This window comes from Borostomias antarcticus, assembly GCF_949987555.1.
Source record: "Borostomias antarcticus genome assembly, chromosome: 10".
NCBI lineage: Eukaryota > Metazoa > Chordata > Actinopteri > Stomiiformes > Stomiidae > Borostomias > Borostomias antarcticus.
In genome coordinates, this window is record NC_140243.1 from 21,161,093 (window position 1) to 21,180,230 (window position 19,138).

A 19,138-nucleotide genomic window follows, 5' to 3' on the forward strand; every position below is an offset into this window, starting at 1 on the left:
CAGCCCTGTGGGTAGACAGCTCATTCGTCAACAGTGAGCGTGCAAGCCAGCCAGCCAGCCAGCGAGCGTTGTGAGATCCGAGCCTCTTTCTCTGTCTCTCCCTCTCCTCTCACACTCTCTCTCTTACACGGTCTCTCTCTCTCTCTCTCTTCCTCTCTCTCTCTCGCTCTCTCTAGCTCTCCAGCGAGCACAATGACAGGCGCTGAGTCCTGTACACCTTGGCTTTCCCCTGCTGCCTGACTCTCACTGCAGACAGAGATCTGCCTGACCTCCATCAGAGAGCTGCTCAGCAGAGGCTGGACCTGGGAGGATAGGGACAGGGAGGAGGGAGGGATGCCAGGAGGGAGGGTGGGGGTCAGGAGAGACAGGGATGGGGTGGATGGGCATGGAGAGAGGGAGGGAGGGAGGAGGTGACATGGGGGAGAGGAGGAAGAGGAGAGGGCAGGAAGAGGGAGGGTGGTGTGGCTGGGGCAGAGGATAGACCTAGGGAGGGGTTGAGGCTACGAGAGGCAGGGGGCTGTGGTTGGGGATGGGAGGGTGGAGGCTGGGAGAAGGTCGGGGTAAAGGCCGGGAGAGGGTGGAAGTAGGGGCACCGCTATGATGGGAGTGAGTGGGGGAGAAGTGGGAGAAGCTAAGGGTAGATTTTGGGAGAGGGCGGGGACCGAAAGAGGCTTGGCGGTACAGATTTGGCATACGTGCGAATACTGGGCTGGGACAGGCAGCTGGGGCAAGGCAAGGGAGCTCAGGTGGCTGGAGTTACTGAACACTACACTACTCTACACTCCACTCCAACCTACTGTACCACCCACCCAGCACCTCAGATGTCCAGGTGAGCCCTGATGTGTTCTGTCTGTGCTTTTGCAGCCTTAACAAGTCCCCCACTGGTGTCTCAGTCAGCCAGCCGAAAAACATGAGTCATTCACCAGCCATGCTATTTCTGGGGCTCTGGGCTGCAGGGAGGAGGGAGGGAGGGAGGGGAGGGTGGAGGGATGGAAGGGTTGACCAACAGGAAGGCGATTGTCAGAGGAGCGTCAGGTGAAACCATGACTCCTGTCAGTAGCTAGCTAGCTACTAAGAGTGTGGCCGAATACAGATACGTTATTGGGAAAGGCACAGATAATGCCTTGGAAACAGATATTTTTTCTATCCGAAGTTACTCGTTATTATATGGAGGGGAAAAAAACAACAACATGCGCGCCATCTGCATTGGCATATTGTTATATTGATGAGTGAATCATAGGAGACGCCGTGCTAAACTGATGGGATCACTGGTAATGCCTACAGCATGGCGGTAAGAGAAGGACACATTTTCACTCACCCTCTGTCAGATAAAGTTGGAAGATCAAGCTTTTAAGTTTCTCAATTCAGCTAATGTTAGCTGGTCATTCCGTTTTGGTAGGTATGGATTTGAAAGCACGTTCCATCGGCAGACTTTATATCCATTGTTATACGTTATGGGGAAAAAACATGGCTTGAGCCATAACGTAACGTTATTGTTAACTAGACAATGACTTCAAAAAATAGGCTACACATAGTCTGAGACGAAATGTGGCTTGTGAATGTCTACTACGTATGTGGTACTGCTGCCTGCATTGTCGTAGTACAGCTGCCAAGTTGTAAAACAGCGTTGCACATTGAGCAGCGCACTTCATTCATGTCCAAACTCAGTTTTGCTCGCTTCATGTTGCCTTGACTCTGAGAGCGAACTTTGCTAGTCATGTGACAGCTGGCATCTGAAATGGTAGCACAGCGCCCTCTACTGTTGTATTTGACAGTTGTTTTCTACCACATCTCAGTCCTGATATCAGACAGAATTGTCAACTCGTTTCACTTCATTTAGAACTTAAATTTAGAATCAGCAATCAGCTTTGAATGCTCAAAAATTGAACTTCCAATTAATATTAAGTTATTCGAAAATGTGATTTAACGCAACCTCCGGTGTAAACCACGCCCACGTCCGGCTTCTATCCAAATACAAATACAGATAATTAGATTGAATGAACAGATACAGATAATGACATCTCGGTGCATCTCTACTAGCTACAGTACAGTGAAATCAAGACTAAACGATGGTCCGTGGAGCTCTGTGCTCTCTGAGAGTGAGGTATAGCTCCTGAACATGGTGATAAGCTTGGATGGAGAGAACGCTCTGCTGGTGAGTTCTTGATACTCATAACTGAGTGTGTTACACTGACATGTGGTAGGGGGTTGCATTTTGTGTGGACCCCAGGAAGAGATAACAGGTAATGGGGATGCAAATGTGGTCTATATGTTGCCTATTTCAATGGTGTAACCTGATCCTTGTTGTCCGATTGGATAGCGTATAGCGAGTTAAAGTAGTCCCAGGCACACTGGAAGCCATTAAAATGATAGTTATAATTGTAAAATGATAGTTATAGGGTATATCGAATACAGGTTGCCTATTTTGAGATTGTTGCCTTTTGGGTGCCTATTACGTACTGTATATGTGTTCGACGACCCAGTGATGCTGTTATGGCAGCAATAAACACTACGGTGACAAAATCTACCATGTTAACAGGAAGCTCTGTTCCTTCCTTTGCCAGACACCATCTAGAGAGAGAGAGAGAGAGAGAGCCACAGCTACGAACTCCATCAGGAGCTGCAAGGTGTTGTATGGGGAGCGAGAGATTGGTCTAAAATTAAACATCAACATGAATTGTGCCACCAGAAACAGTAGCATTATTTCACTCTCCAGGAACTAAGCAACATCCTCAACAACAACAGTCTAACACCTGGATTACACTAGCGCGGATTACCATGGCTACGTTTTCGAACGGGCAAAACGATCTGCGTTTACACGTGAAAATTGACACGTGTAAAGACAAAAAAGACAAAGTCCATCCATTTACCCAACTTCGTCCTCGAGCGCACCGTTCCATAGGCCTTTTGTGGTGTACACTGTTTATAGCAATATGATGGTCAGTCGTTTTTTTTATCAGATCATGCTATTTGCATGTGGTAACCAGGGGGCAGTTTCTAAAAAAGAGGTGGGTTTCTTAAAGTTTCTTAAAAATGTAATGTCTAGAAATGAACTTAAAGCCTTATCAGAGTGCGAGCAAGTGCAATTTATCTTTTTATAGATGCCAAAAGGCACATCTGCCTAATTTTTGCCATGGTATCTCTTGATGGTGATGTTACAGAGTGCAAATTTGCAACCCTAGTCTAATATTTATTCCCTATATATATATATATATATATATATATATATATATATATATATAAATATGTATACTGTATATACCTTACAACTAACTACTCTCTCTCAGATGTCTTACGTTTTTATGTTGCATTCTACATTATTCTGCCCACACAACCCTTTTGGAGTATTATTTGGGGAGACAAGCAAGAAGAAAACTGCCTGTGGCCACATCTAATCATGATAACTAATATAAACAAGTGCACAGTGAACCTGTTGTCCCGCCAACCATGATGCATGTCTTCTGCATTCACAGTTGTTGAATGTGTAAATGGACTGGAGTAGGCTCTTCTAATTTAGATGTATCTATAGAGCCTGCATAGGCCCTTCATATTTTTGTTTGGTTTAAAATGTAAGCATTTATTTGAAAGTAAGTAGTGAATTAAACATATCAGTGATTATAGTTAATAAGAAGAACAACATACATGCCTGCTCCCGGAAATCCGCTTCGTAATCACGTCAATATTTTGGATATTGAATGATAGAGCTTTTAAAAAGGTAATGCCTTAATCGTGAGGGTATTATGATCATAGCAGAGCTACAGTATTGAGGGACGCAGTGACTTCACTAACAAACGGGAGATTTGACAACGCTACTTGGCCATGGGGGAAATGCACTATGCCATTCTATGTGCGCAATGCCAACTGCATATCTCAGTAAAGTAGGCTAAGCTAATATAAATGACAATATTAGTGATCTGTCAATAGGATATTACACCAAATAATAAATGCACCCCTCCAGAGGCAATAAGAGTTAAGAGCCTTGGGTCCTATAATAAATGCGTTAAATATTTAAAATTATAGATTACAAGTTTCATTAATAATCTGCGATTACATTTAGGTTCATTTATGCAGGCTATAACATTAAGGTTCATTTGAGTTCATAAGCTAAATACATTGAATGATAGAGAATAAAATCTCCAAATGTACCGATATCCTTTCATTCACACGTTGGGCAAGTAGTCTAAGTTTGTTGTGTGTTCAAACTTTATTTATTGATTAATCTCACTCTTGGGTATATGATTGCGAAATTTAGATGCATGCAGTGATTAATTTCATTACATTACATTACATTACAGACATTTAGCAGACGCTTTTATCCAAAGCGACTAACAATAATTGCATTTAACGTAGGAAGAGCCAATGTACTACTACTTGCCAGAACTCACAAGTGCATCCTCTTTCTAAAACAAACAAGTGACTAAGAGCATAATCTAGTGCTGAAGGCAAAGTGCAAGATTTCAACAACTCACAGAAGAGTTGTCATAAAACATGTCATCCATAGCAACAAGGTCAACCCCTTATTCTTAGTTTAAGTGTTTCCCCAATTCCTTAGTAAAAAGTGGGGTCTTAGCAGCTTTTTGAATACATTTTAGGAGGGAACTCTTAGCTAGGAAGTTTTAGTACGCCTAGTGGTAAGACTAAATTCTTTGTAAATAGAGCCACTGAACTCTGAGGATTTAGAAAGTAGACAACCTCCTGTGTAGAATAGACTATACTTTTACTGAGACAACAAACATTTTTATTATGTACAAAGCAAACTTGGTGAAGCTGGTCTTGTGACTTGCTCAGAGGAGCATCTGTGAGTTATAAAACAACAAAAGAGGTTTCTCATGCCAAGACGGGCTGGTTGCAAGGACTATATGGGTCAACAAGCACTGTGTCTTAGGGGAATGCGTGACCAGGGTGAGGGTGATGAAGATGATGATGACGAGGGTGATGATGATGGTGACTACATGGCCCTGCCTTAGAGAGAAGCCCTCTGGGACTTCACTTCGAGATAGCAGACACGCCATAGCCACATGAAGAGGGTTAGCATGCTCTGCAGCCAACAGACAACCCTAAAGAGTTCTAGAGTGTGTTGACAGAGGGCTGAGAGGCCAGAGGGTGAGAGTTTGCGTGTGTGTGTGTGTGTGTGTGTGTGTGTGTGAGAGAGAGAGAGAGAGTGTGTCTGTCTGTGTGACCATGTGTGGGTGTGTGTTTGTGGGACACGGGGCAGGCAGCAGAGCGAGAGATGTGCACTGCCCTGTACTAGCTCTGTGATTAGTGTTGCAACAGCCCTGCAGGTCAGAAACACACACACACACACACACACACACACACACACACACACACACAGTGTAAACATTACCACACAGAGGCAAATTTGTGAGTTACCTGTTGCCTCGTCCGGCAGCTGTAATAGCTAGTTTATTAGTGCCCAAAGCCTACCAAGCTAAAGAGTAAACACAAAGAGCTGCTTGTGTAGACCTGACAAGCAAGCCATGATATTGAGCAGAATAAAACACTAAAGGACTAACACAGTAGGAGCCCTAATGGGGAATGTGAAGTTAAGTATTAATGTGCTATAATAACTCAGAGCCCAGGTGGGCTAAGTGGGTTTGACTGTGTGCTGTCTAGCCAGAGCCAAAGTGTGTGTGGATGCCACAGGGGGGAACCTGCTGTGAGAGACCGAATAATCTCATGCTTAGATTTGGCTACACACACACCCACACACTCATTCCTCAGCCAGACACTCATTCCTCAGCCAGACAAACAGGACACCCTCACTCACGTACCACAGCAGCCCCTAATGGCACAACAGTACATAAGCGTATTATCTTATTTAATACCCTCAATTAGTAATGTTGTGTGCTGTCTGGATGTGATTAGCTGCACATCCAAGCTTGTAAAGGTATCTGCCGAAGCCAGAACAGAAGTTACGCTAGTGTTGTTCAGACTTGGAAGAAGAACATTTCGGCTTAACTCTAAAGCTTTTTTCGTCCAGGTTGTTGGTAAAACACCAGATCTCAACCGAAGGAATGTTACAATGACTCTAACTTCTCAAAACAACCCATCCAGGTTCCTCAGCATGTAAGTTAACTACAGCACAAAGGACAGGTATATCAGAGCTGAGCTGTGCTTTGTGTTCTGTTGATAATGGAGCTAGGCCACCTATGTCCACCCGTGCTCAGGATGAGACTCACATCATTCAAACTAAGAACATGACTGTCAGAACTAAATCCTTTCCATCGTGGCAGGACTTTGCCCCGGTGGCCTCAGCTCTAATGCACCTGTGCCAGCCTGGCTCCCATTGTACTGCATATATATCAGCCAAGTAGGCTGTCAAACTATACCCAGGACGACAGCAGAATACCTGGGCCAATGCTGTCTGCAGCTGCTTGATTATGCAGTCTCTCACCCTGCCCTGCACCAGTATGCTCTGCTTTACACCATTGATGTGCATAATCTAGTAGCTAAGGGAAGACTGGTGCTCAGACAGCACAGACCTCCGCCCCTGAATGCATTCCGTGGCTCTGTGCACGCCAAAATTGAATGGGTTCTACATTGGCCCATGCTACACCCCTCCACTGAGTTTCATGAAAAGCAGTCTGGTAGTTTTTGTGTAATCTTAGTCCAAAAAATGAATGGAGGTGAATGGCCGTCCGGGCCGTGTTTGGGCAGCTCATGGTCCTGCCCCGTGATTCGCTGGGGCGGAGGTAAAAACGACTGGAGGTGAATGGGTGGCTGTATCTGGCCGGCTCTGTGGCATCCCCCTCGGGCCACAGCCGGCGGGGGGCACTCCGGGCTCTCCCCTCGCACACCCCAGTCCAAACCCTGTATCTGTAGCACCCCCACACAGGGAGCTGGCTTCGTTCTAAGTTTTCTTTTAATTTGTGGATCCAGCCCGTGATTCTTATCTGCTTTTTATTTTTACATTTATTCTAAGGTTCTAAGGTGGCCATGATACACCCTTCCACCGAGTTTCATGAAAATCGGTCAGGTAGTTTTTGAGTAATCTTGGTTCAAAAAATGAATGGAGGTGAATGGCCAGCTGTGTTTGGGTGGCCCATAGACCCGGTCCATGATTCAGATCCCCTTTAAAATGTAATGGTTCTAAGTTGGTCCATGTTACACCCCTCCACCGAGTTTTGTGAAAATCAGTCTAGTAGTTTTTGCGTAGTCCTGCTAACACATGCACACACGCCGTCGAAAACATTACCTCTCGCCCTGTGCTGTTGCTGGGGCGGAGGTAAATACTGCACGACTCGTACCTGTGACAAATAAATCTGACTTTGACACAGGTATGCTCTACACTTCCAAGCCCTGATATGCTCGACCTAGCCCTGCTCTACTCCGAGTCTATCCCAAATGGTACATGGACTGCACTTATACAGCGCTTTTATCCAAAGCACGTTACAATGGCCTCTCAAATACACTTTGACATGTGGACAGGAGGAGCTGGGATTCGAACCGCCAACCCTGCAGTCATTGGACGACCCGCTCTACTTCCTGAGCCACAGCCGCCCCGATATACATATGCCACCCTGCTCAATGACTTTGCTGGAGCAGCACATTGTGTGTGCTGCGTCAGGGGGGAGGAGTGTGTTTCAAACCGAGCCACTGGCTCTGTCCTCCTGCCCCCTCATTAACACGCGCTCCAGGTCAATTAATCAAACCCTGATCCTGCCAGTGTCACCCCCATACAGACTTCCTCATTAGCACTCACTCCAGGCCGACTAATCACACCATGAGTCCTCCATCGGCTCCTGGGGGTTATTGGGTTGTGTGCAGTATTATCATCGCCTTTGGAAATTGAGTTGCATTAGAAAGGATTGGAGAGTACAGTGAAGCTTAGCTTGTTCCCCTTGGAACAATACATACAAAATGCTTGTTTACCCCCCGCCCTCCACACAAAGACAAATGTGCTGTGGTCTCAATGCAGTTTACTCACTTGTTTTGTTTCTGTTCCAAATACAATCAATCAATCAATCAACCAACCAATCACAGCTGTGCCATTAAACATAAGGGAGATAGATCCCAAATGAATCCAAGATTGGCCTCAACATGGACCACCACCCACCTCACGGAGCTCACTTGTTGAACCCCCTGTCTCCCAGCCATCTCTGCAGAACGTATACTGACATCTCAGGTTACACACACACAGTCAATATGAGGAGAAGTGATGAGCTCAGCTACAATAACAACAGACTGCAATATCAGGTCTTCTCTCTGAGCCAAAGGAGCAGAGGACCAGGGTCAGTGTCCAAGACCAGATCTATAATAGGCCTCAGTTCAGATCTCTGCGTGTACTGTAACTTATACTATCATTTATTTGGTGCAGGGCATACTTTGTATTTACTCGACATCACTGTAAATGAGGCTCATACCTCAGTTGATCCTCGAGTTTAAATAAAGGTGATAATACTGCCACTATACATTTATTGTCAGACTGGTTCCTTACGCACAGATGAAGCCTAGTCTTCAGACTAAAAAAACTCACAGTGGAGATTGTCAAATGAAAAGGCTTCTCAGTACTACAGTAGACTTTGCGTAATATGTGTCTAGTACCTTACTACCCTGGACTAGATCCAGTCTTCGACCCAAACCTAAAGCTCCACCTCCGATCATTTAGTAGCGTGTAGCTACTTCCCTGCAGGTCTCGTGGGCTCCCCCACACCAGCCTGGCACCGTTACCCAGTGAATAAGAGCTATGAAGAGCTGAATGTAGGTGGGATGAGGAGAGACCACTCTCAATCACACAGCTTTGGGGGAATAGCCAATAATCGCACTCGCAGACGAATGGAACAGTATTTTATTCTGAAGGGACCTGTATACAGATAGCCGTAGTCTGTAGATAGCCGATAGCATACTGAGCTAGCTATCAACAAACACCAGCTTAACTACTGTATGTATCCCTTAACCTTAACCCTAGTTGTGGCAGTTCTGTATGTTGTGTTCTTGAATGCTGTATTGTATGTCCTTTGTGATGTTTTTAACTGTTCGAGGTAAGGCCAAATAAAGTTGTATTCTACTCTATTCATTGATAGTTTCAGCATGCAGATCATCAATAGTAGTATTTTGTAATGACGTGTAACGGATTATTGTTGGAGAGACACGTCATCTTTGGTGGGAGGAATGACTACTGTACAGGCCTCATGCAGATGAAGACACCCAGCAACAGAGCTGGGGTGAATCCCTTTTCATCCAGACTAAGTGGTCCAATGAGATCAGGAGAACATTTATCTGCATGGCTAACCATCGAATGGGAGGCGAGACCTTACAACTTGATGAAAAGTCCCTATTGGCAGCTACACCATCCAGCCTGTTTATCCGAGCTTTGTGACAGTACTAGAGCTAAATCTGTATACCCTTTCAATAAAGCAAGCTTTGAGGAAGTCAAATAAACAAAAAATATACGGTTACAAAAAATAGATAAATGTCTGTCTGTCCCTCCCTCTCTCTTTATATATAAAAAATTGGCTTCTGAGAGTGAATACGACATTAGTCAGGAGTTAAAGACTTGCTTGATGAGAGTGCCGCCTGGCCAAACATTCCCAGGTATGGAGGGGAGTGGGGTGATCAGTGGCCTCCAGCAAGCCTGAAGCCAGCCTGTCACTTCAGCATTCATTCTAAACAGGCACAAAACAAATAGTGCCTACACCGCAACCCTGCTGTGATCAATCTGTGGTCAGAGATGGGTCACGGGGGGGGGAAGGGGGGGTTAGAAGCATACTGTAGCTAGATGTTTATGTTTCCCTTGCCTGTGTTAACACTAAATGATAAAATGTATGGGTAAAATGGTCTGTTTCTGTGTAGTAATTCTACAATGCAATTATGAAATACCTATGTAGCTCAATAACTTGTTAGACAGACCACAGAAACAACACTTCATCCACACTGCATTTCAGCATGGAGTTCCGCATAGTTGCTGCCTGAGCCCGAGGTTGTACTCACTGCACACCTATGACTGCACAGCCAATTAGAGCAGCAATTGCATCATCAAATTTGCGGACGACACCACTGTGATCAGTCTGATCTCCTCTTGTGATTCTTCTGAATTGGACTACAGGCGGGAGGTGTTAGACTTAAGTAGCATGGTGCAAAGACAACAACCTGGCCCTGAACATCAGCAAGACAAAGGATATGGTTGTTGATTTCAGAGAATCAAATCAAACTCTATTAATACAGTGCGTTTCAGAGGCAACACAATGCACTTTTGTTGATTTCAGGACAGGCAAGAGTCACTCCCCTATCACCATCAATGGAGATGAGGTACTGTACAGAGTCAGCTGCTTCAGAGGCCTGGGGATGCAGATATCTGATGACCTAGCCATGACCCACAACACAGAAGCCATCCTGAAGAAGGCACGATTCTACTTCATGAGGTGAGATGTGTCATGGGCTCACAAATGCTTGTGAACTTCTACCACAGCACAGGATTCCCACTCTTTTCTAGAGATCATTTTCTAGGACTTTTACTGGATTTTTTTTTTGTGAGGGGGGGGGGGGGGCACAGTTTATTCTTACCACCGCCGTAAGAATAGATGTGCCTGCTATTCTTATCCAACCCACACCCTAACCTCAGTCTTTCTACAGTCAATCTAAATGTTTTAATGCATTATGTATTTAGTTTCATGCTGATACTGAATCTCACAAGTACTCAGATATCATACTCGGCCCGGCTAAATTTATTTTAGGAGTGGACTCTACTCTTCTCATTACCATTGTTCACTGTTAAAGTCGCACTGAAACGGACGTTTGAGATCATCTAACTTCCGTAGTTTTACGTATTTCCCACGCAAACAAGCTATGAGGGTGAGACGCATGTTTAGAGGAATGTGATTGGAACATTGACAAGTGGACGGGTTTTAAGAACTTTAGACAGATTCGATAGAAGGATATTGTTGATTGTTGATTGACAGGTGGATGTCGTGAGATTATTGGCCTAAAATCTAAGGTACTGTACCTGTTGTCGTCATTGCACGTGACCTACTGTTTTCCAGGAAGTACGAAATGATATACTTTGATATAAGATTACAACAAAAGTAGAATTTTGTAATTTTCTTGGCATACATCGTTGAATAGGTGAACACTATGGCCAATTATGTGAACCAAAATGGGACAGAATGCTTTTTTCATTTCAGTGCGACTTTAAGTAGAAACCTGAGGCTGTCCACCTCTCCTCCAGCCTGGTGGTGAATACTAATGCTGGACAGCCCATTGTTGCCTTGGCCCACTTTGCCTCCAGCCCCCCACTTTGGGCTAGCCATGGAGGTTACCCACTCATAAGTCCTGACTGAGTCAGGGGAGCAACATGCAGGGACCCTGCTGAGGCCTGCCTGGGTGTGTGTCTGTGTGTGTGTGTGTGCTTGTCCGTGTGTGTGTGTCAGTCTGCTTGCCTGTGTCTGTCAGTCTGTCTGCTGCCCCGACTTCCTCCTACCTGTCTGTCTACCAGCCGGCTAGTCTACCCCGCCCCCCCTCTGTCTCTCCTGGAGGGGAGCCATGGCCCGCAGACATAGAGAGAGAGAGAGAGAGAGAGAGAGAGAGAGAGGGCAGGAGGGGAGTAGAGGGAAGGCTAATGAACTGAGCTGCCATAGTTGGTGGTGTTTCCAGAGCAGCCGGGCATGCATCGTATTAATCCTTGTCCTAATTAGGCCAAACAATTAACCTGGCCGCCACAGAGCCTGCAGACTCCAGCAGACTCCGGGCTGAGATGATGTAGGCTACACAAGACTGGAGCAGGGACAATATGGGTCTCTTAAAAAGTATTAATGTAGCCTACATTAATAGCCTACATTATAGCCCAATACTTTTTTGACACACAGTTGAAGACTATCTAATGATCACTAATTGTGCTGGTGCATTTTTTGGGTCGTTGTTGATATTTTGATGGATTGACAGTGGTGTTTGATGAGGAGGGGTGTCCTTTCACGGACGTTTTCATTAATTTCATCTTTCTGGGTGCATGGATGTAGGTCTCATGGTGAGTTATTAGACTAATAAATAAATAAATACATGTTATCATCATTAACAACAACAAAACGTCTCTTGTGTGAAAAGCCCCGAGGGCAGTAGGATAGGCCTACTGTATTTGTGTTGAGGCTGACTGCATGCACAACTAGCGAACAGATCGAATATTTGGAATGCCTCTGAGCTACCCCCAGCGTATAACCCGATTCACAGAGGTTCCTATAATACGCCTAGGCTTGTAAACTCAAAACGAAATAGTAGGCATACAGGAATTAACCTAAATGAACATGCTGACTGACTGGTCATGTGTTTGAACCATAACAACAACTGTGACAGGGGGCAGCATGTGTGCTGCAGCTGTAGTTGAACCTTTGCCCCCTCTCTCTGCCACAATTAAATTGTAGCCTAGCATAATCAGTAATAGGCAATCTATTCTGTATTCATGTACAGTCTATTCTGTATTCATGTACAGTCAAAACATAACAGGTTTGCGTGCAGGACAACACGTACATTGCATGTAGCCAACTCAACTCAACTCACAAAAGTTAGATTTACTAGCCTAGAACGGGACGGAAGATCCAAAATGATACTCAACCTGTTTTTAAGTCGTTAATGTTGTTATCGACACGTGTTGAACCGGTAAGATCCGTGGAGACGTGTTTGACAGCCTCCTGAGTGGAAGACGACGGCCACATTCTACTAGAGACTGCGTCTCTGACAGCCCGAGCGCTGCTCCCGGTAAACGACAGAATGTAGTCCATACTGTACTACCGACAAAACTCAACTGCGGATTACATGAACCTAACAACAAACCGTTTTATACAGTTGCGAAATTGTCATTGCATAAATAACCAGGATGTAACCTTAATGGAAACTTGAGAGAAGTTACAGAATACCACTGCATGCCATTACAGGAACTCAGCGACGTCAACAACAGCAAAACTTTTTTTTTTTCTTTTGGGTGGCGTCAAGCTCCGTAGCGCAGCCAATGGGCTATGCCGCCTAGGCCAGGGCGCTACAGTATTTCCACAGTTTAAGAGGGGATCAACAGTTTGAGAACAAAATATTTTTCCAAATTACTGAGGAAAATCTGAAAGTGTCGTATTAACATAGGCTATCTCAACTCTGCTGCGAGGTGTAAAAGTGTGCAGTCTGAAATGAGCCTTGTAGCCTGAATGTATCCTGACACTAGGCCAACCAAATGTCTCACACTAAAATTAGCCTGACTCCAATTTAATAGCATTGTGTGTGGTCGAAGCCAAAGTGTACTTTAGGTGTCCCCCGCACTAAAGTGTAAGAGCCAGCTTGGGACTCACAGATCTCTGACACAGCCTACTGTACAAAACTGTCTCAGCATCTGCTCGGGTAAGGAGATGACATTTGTCAGTGTTCAAATGAGTGTGAGGATATGAGGAATCTGGCAGACCAGAACCTGCAGGTATAATAATTGGGGAGCAAACTAAGCAGTGAACTGGAGAGAGTGTGTGCTGAATTATTCATCGAGAGAGAGAGAGAGGAGTTAGTGAGAGGTATAGAGAAAAGTATAAAACCCTCACCGTTTCAGTTGAGATTAAACATGATCAGAATAACACAATGTGTTTGCTCAACCACATGAAAAATGCTTGTAGATGTGTCAGTGTAGATTTGTCAGTTTCACAACTGCTGGGATTGCCACAGTATGAATCAAATTTGAATTGATTTTCTGATCTTGTATCCAATAAGTTGTGCTCCATCTGCTGGTTAGTATCTGAAAGCACAGGCTGAGTCATGACAGATTTGCCTGATTCCCTTTACTGATTTACTCTGAATGTGTGCTCTTTTCAACTCTCTTTGTAAAAAAAAAACAAAAAAACACACACATCATGCGACTGCATTCTAATAGACAAGATGTTGTTTTTCCCCCGCTCGTAGTGGTGGTATTCTGGCTTTGCAGTGACGTTGCACAAAGGCAGGGCCCTCCAGCATAGCACACATATTCATTCTGGTTTGTCTAGTTGTAATATATCTCTACTGTAGCTATACAGTATGTCTCGCCTAGCTGCATTGTAAAAGCTGTCTGGAACAGTCATCCACATATCACCCTTGCCAGGCCCAGAGAGAGGGGGAGAGGGAGGGAGAGAGAGAGGGAGAGAGAGAGAGGTTTCTGCTAAAGATTTTGTTTTAGCCTAAAACATTGAGATACAGTAAAGATCCCCTGTATCCTCCAGAAGACAATCAGGGAAGTAGAGTCTTGTTAGAGTCTGTTTCCCATCAGACTCTCGACAGGCCTGCTAATTAAAGTAAAATATGATTTGAATGGAATAGCCGTTTCAGATACTGGTTTCCTAATTTCAGAGACAGTGGATGAGATGAGCATTGCTGAATGGAAATATAGGAACCTATGGCCTTGTGAGAATATCCTGATTTTGCAAACTCACATTCTGTTTCTCTCGCAAATCAGTTTGGATACTCTCCATAGAAATCCATCTGTGACAGATCGCAAAATTATCTACTGTAATATCATATAATATAAGTATCTAAAAAAGTACTGTAAGCCCTGTCTATCCGGACTTGTGGTGTGTGTGTGTGTGTGCATGTGTTCAGTGTATGATGTGAATGTGTGTGCCCCTGTTAGTGTATATGATTGTATGACATGAGTGTGTACTGTACAGTATGTTTGTCTGTGTGTGTGTGTGTGTGTGTGTGTGTGTGTGTGTGTGGAGTTAGTCAGAGGGGGCGCTAGGGAGAGATCTCAGCGGTGTCCCAGCAAGAGCCAGGTAGATGGCAGCGACTCTGTATTTCCCAGCAGAGGAAGGATTTCATTATGAACCAACCAACAACATGCCCAGCGGGCATCCACACTGTCAATGGCCTGCACAAACAGATTACATAACCCAACCAGTACACACGCACGCACACTCACACACACACACACACAAGGAAACCTCACGCGAACATCTGCCCCTTTCTTCAAGACATTTTCTGTTAACAGAGGAAATTGCTCTAACATTAATGCAGTGAGGAAATCACTCACGCTGCACCAATGCACCTGCCGGCAAACACAAACAGTAGTGTAATGTAATTGTGAGGGATTTGAGGCACAAATATCTTGGAAAGCATCGTCGCAATTAAGACAAGAGTCTCCAGCATTGATGAATATACAGTGATGGCATCTTTAGTCTGAATTCTGTTGGCCCATGTTTACTTCAATGGGAGACAGAGTCTGGTGGTAAGAAATAAATAAGCAGCAGCAGAATCTGACAACCAGACAATGGATGAAATGACAGGATGATGGGAACCGGCCCATCACATGCGCACACACGCGCGCACGCATAAAATCCCTCTCTCAGAACTCTCTCATTGGGAAAGTGTCCTAGCAAATAAACAAATGAACATGTTTTGAAACGTTTTGTCAGTGCCAAGCTTATAAACAAGAGCTAGTCATACTGTATGTATCAACATTGAGAAGAAGTCTGTTGGCTAGGAGCAGGGCTGAGACAATACAGTACCAAGCTGAGTCACCACTTCATCTGGAGAGATTGGGACTAAAATCCCAACATTTGGCTGGCATTATGTAACGGTGATTGAGGGCTCTGAGCCATGGCCATTACAGCTCTGTTCTGCTATTCTTCATCGTGAAATGGCCCACACTGTTAACGTCTTGAATGCTCTGCCTTTTCTCATGGAAATATAAAAAATGTAATTCTAATGTCCTTCCTGGAGTGAGAGAGGCTTTTATGATATGCCATCTCCTCCTCCTCTGCCTATCTCAATTGACCTCCGCTGTAGTTAAGCAGAGCAGAGCCCCGGCTAGCAATTACCCAGAACCCCACAGGGCCTCGGCCTATAGGCTGCAGAGAGGGAGTCAAGGCGACCAATCATAATCAAGTCCATTTCCCTCTTTCTCTCTCTCTCTCTCTCTCTCTCGTCCCGTCGTTTCCCCTCCACGTTGGGAGGAGAAAAAGATGAAAATCTAAACAAAGAATCATAATCACTTCAGAGGCAGGGAGCTATTTTTAGATCATAAGCCGCTTGTCACAGTCCATTGTGTTCTCTTATGCATTTGGACTTCCCCATCTCTGCCTTAATTTATGGACCTCATACAGAGTTTTGTTAATTTTTCAATGGGAATTCCATAAATATTACTATTGTTTTCAGAGGATGGGTTCTGTAATATCATGTAAAATTAATGGGATTATATAAACAAACTCAAGGCCCAGAAAAATGTGGGACAACTGACTGAAGTCTAAAAAAAAAAGAAGACTTTTCTAGCAGCACAATGTGACAAGACACTATCATAAATCCTACAAATACTTCAATTCTAGTTTTTACAATGTCTGTTGATGCAAAGGTGTGATTTTGTTGTGTCTGGTGTGGCCCACCAACACCACACCGCCCCCGGTGTTGTCCAGCCTCTTTCCTCGGCTCTCCGCCCGGCCAGACCACACCGGGGTGGCCGCAGTGATGAATGACCACTGGCGCCAGAGCCGGCCATCTTTCAGCAGTGCCTCTCGCCCCCGCCGAGGGTCATCTATCCTCCCTGGGTGTCTGCGCTGTCTCCAGCCGCCCCGGGAGGGTGGGTGGCCCGAGGAATGATGGCCACTGGCTTGGAGCTGAAGCAGAGGCTCCTCGCCTGGCTGACTGAGCTAGCCAGCCACCCACCCCCCTGGCGAGGGCTGGTGGTTTATGACGGGGAGACTGGCTGGCTGCTTCTGCCGCCATGTGTCACAGGCAGACGCTGAGAAGGGTTTAATTTCGGGATATAGGAATAGAGAGAGGGAGAGAGAGAAAGAGAGAGGGGGGGGAGATAGACGTAGCCTAGATCAACAGAGAGAGGAAGAGTGAGAAAGAGAGAGAGGTAGAGAGCGAGAGATGCACTCACATCAGACATGCACCACTGCTCCCTTCATGGGGGCAATTTATTAAAACCATAAAGCCGATCCTTGCTGTGAAGGTTGAGCTCACTATAAAGCTGACAGTCAGGAAGGCTGGGGAGGGACACGGGCATCATCAGTGAAATAAACAAAACAAATTTTCTTTCTTATGTCAACGGCCGCTTTATTATCTCCACTGAATTCCGCAGCCGGGATTAATTGCTTTCTCTTTAAGTCAGACACAGTCATATATTGCATCATTATGTTGAGCGGTCTCTCATGAATCAAAATGGAGGCTTGTGCATGAGAGTACAGCCACAATAGACAGTGTGTAGACAACAAGCCTCTCTATGCCTCATACTCCTACTCTTTGACTGACCTCTGTGTTTGTTTGTGTGTGTGTGTGTGTGTGTGTGTGGACAGATGAAAGCAAGCAAGAAAGCAAGAAATTAATAAAGGAAGGAAGGAAGGAAGGAAGGAAGGAAGGAAGGAAGGAAGGAAGGAAGGAAGGAAGGAAGGAAGGAAGGAAGGAAGGAAGGAAGGAAGGAAGGAAGGAAGGAAGGAAGGAAGGATCCGGATCAGCACAGCTCACCTCAGGTGCTGTGTTGTGCAAAAAAAGGTATACATGTGTAACATTTAATATTGTCAGTCATGTATATATTACAGTAGTGAATGTCCCAGGTTAAGAGACTGAACCAAACCCTCCCAAGATGGCGGAGGATCGGTATGGTCCATCTATCCAGCATTAAACTGCCCTCACCCAAGACACGTTTCATTCATCACTTAGCATCGCTGGCTTCACACGGAGGGACTGGCTAATGAATCCCTCCCCCAGGAAATAGACTCGATGGATCATTTGTAGGTTAAATTAGGAGCTGGGCACATATTATATCAACCGAGGTATAAGTTATTGTTCTCAATCCACTTTCATAGTCCAGAGGGGATGCCCACTGCTAGTAGGAGCCTCAGGAAATGTTCCTCTATGAATATGGGGCGAGGAGAGACTTTAGAAAGAAGGGCAGCTGCTCCCAGTGGTGTAGTTGAGGTTTACAGAGCACTACCGTATATACAGTACTTAATTTCTTATCCATGACACCTGCGTACACTCACACACACACTTATTTAATCACCACTCATATAAAATGTACAACTGCAAATAATTAGTAACGAGATATCCACTTCAGTCACCATTCCACTGGTTGTACAGGTGGCCTGTAATGTGAACTTTTAATCTATCCATCCATCCATCCATCCATCCATCCATCCATCCATCCATCCATCAATCATTAGAATTTAACTTGATTTGTGACTTGCTTCACCTGAGCAATGAGTCGACTTAATTTACTTATAGCAGGGACTTGAATAGCTTGATTCTCACCACAGAAACTTGGGACTTGCTTGATACTTAAGGTTAATACTTGTGTAGTCTGACTCAACGGATGTAGGTTTTGGCAATAAACCTTGTAATTCGTTGTCAAACTGCCCAATCAGTCGCGATGCAAATTAATCTGATTCAGCCGAGAGATCCTCTCGGCACCAATCAGATTTGATCCAGACTATTTTGCAAGAGCACCGTCGCTGCGTCCGGGGCTGGCTCCACCCAAGACGACTGTGACTGGTTTAAAGAAATACTGCGTTTTTTTCCACCCTATTGCACAATGGTAATATGTCCAGCCAGACCTGTCTCCGGCGCTGGCACAGCGTAAACGAAGTGTGGAGATAGGTATGGCTATGCAACACTAATACTTGTGTGACTTACTCCCACCTCTGGTGTGAAGTACTGTACAGTAGCACAGAATCTGTACTGTGTCTCAGTTGGATTATATAACTTTTATTGTTATTCCACTGTTATGGAGTGTCACAGTCATGGTTATCAACTACACAGACATATCTTCAGGCTGTTTGCAGTATTCCATGCTGTTTATAATTCCACACCGTGTTAGACTGCTACAGCAGGACTGAAGTTGAAGTGTGTACAGTATGTAGCTGATGGGATCCTGACTGTCAGTTGTGGCAGGTTGACGCTGCCCATCGCCTTCTCTATAGTCTCCATACTGTGTATGTACAACATCAATGATACTGTCATCACTATGGCCAGAGGGACCACCACTTCGTAAAATTGCTTTTATTTTGCCATGAAAAAAGTAGAATCAACATGTACTACATAATCACTAACAGATTGTGTCTTCTCTGTACAATACAGTACATTTCTTTATAGCTTGTTGCAGGAGTGAGAGAGAGGCTTAAAATGCTGAGTTTGTCACAGCAACACAGCCACGTTGCTCCAGCACACTAACACCCCTGGCCAGCTAGACTGTAATGAATGCGGCCAGAGC

General features: G+C 44.9%; 1 protein-coding gene across 4 annotated transcripts in view; it reads right to left on the minus strand.

The window, feature by feature from the left end:
- The window catches only part of oxr1a (oxidation resistance 1a), a 162,744-nt gene that overhangs the window by 46,951 nt on the left and 96,655 nt on the right, over positions 1 to 19,138 (minus strand). Inside the window, exon 1 of one of the 4 annotated variants that reach the window (XM_084444254.1) lies at positions 12,545 to 12,837. The exons of the other annotated variants lie outside the window; for them this stretch is intronic. Coding sequence (XP_084300380.1) covers positions 12,545 to 12,710 — 166 coding nt within the window. The 5' untranslated portion in view covers positions 12,711 to 12,837. Of the gene's footprint in view, positions 1 to 12,544; positions 12,838 to 19,138 lie in introns of those variants that run through there. 4 annotated transcript variants of the gene reach the window in all.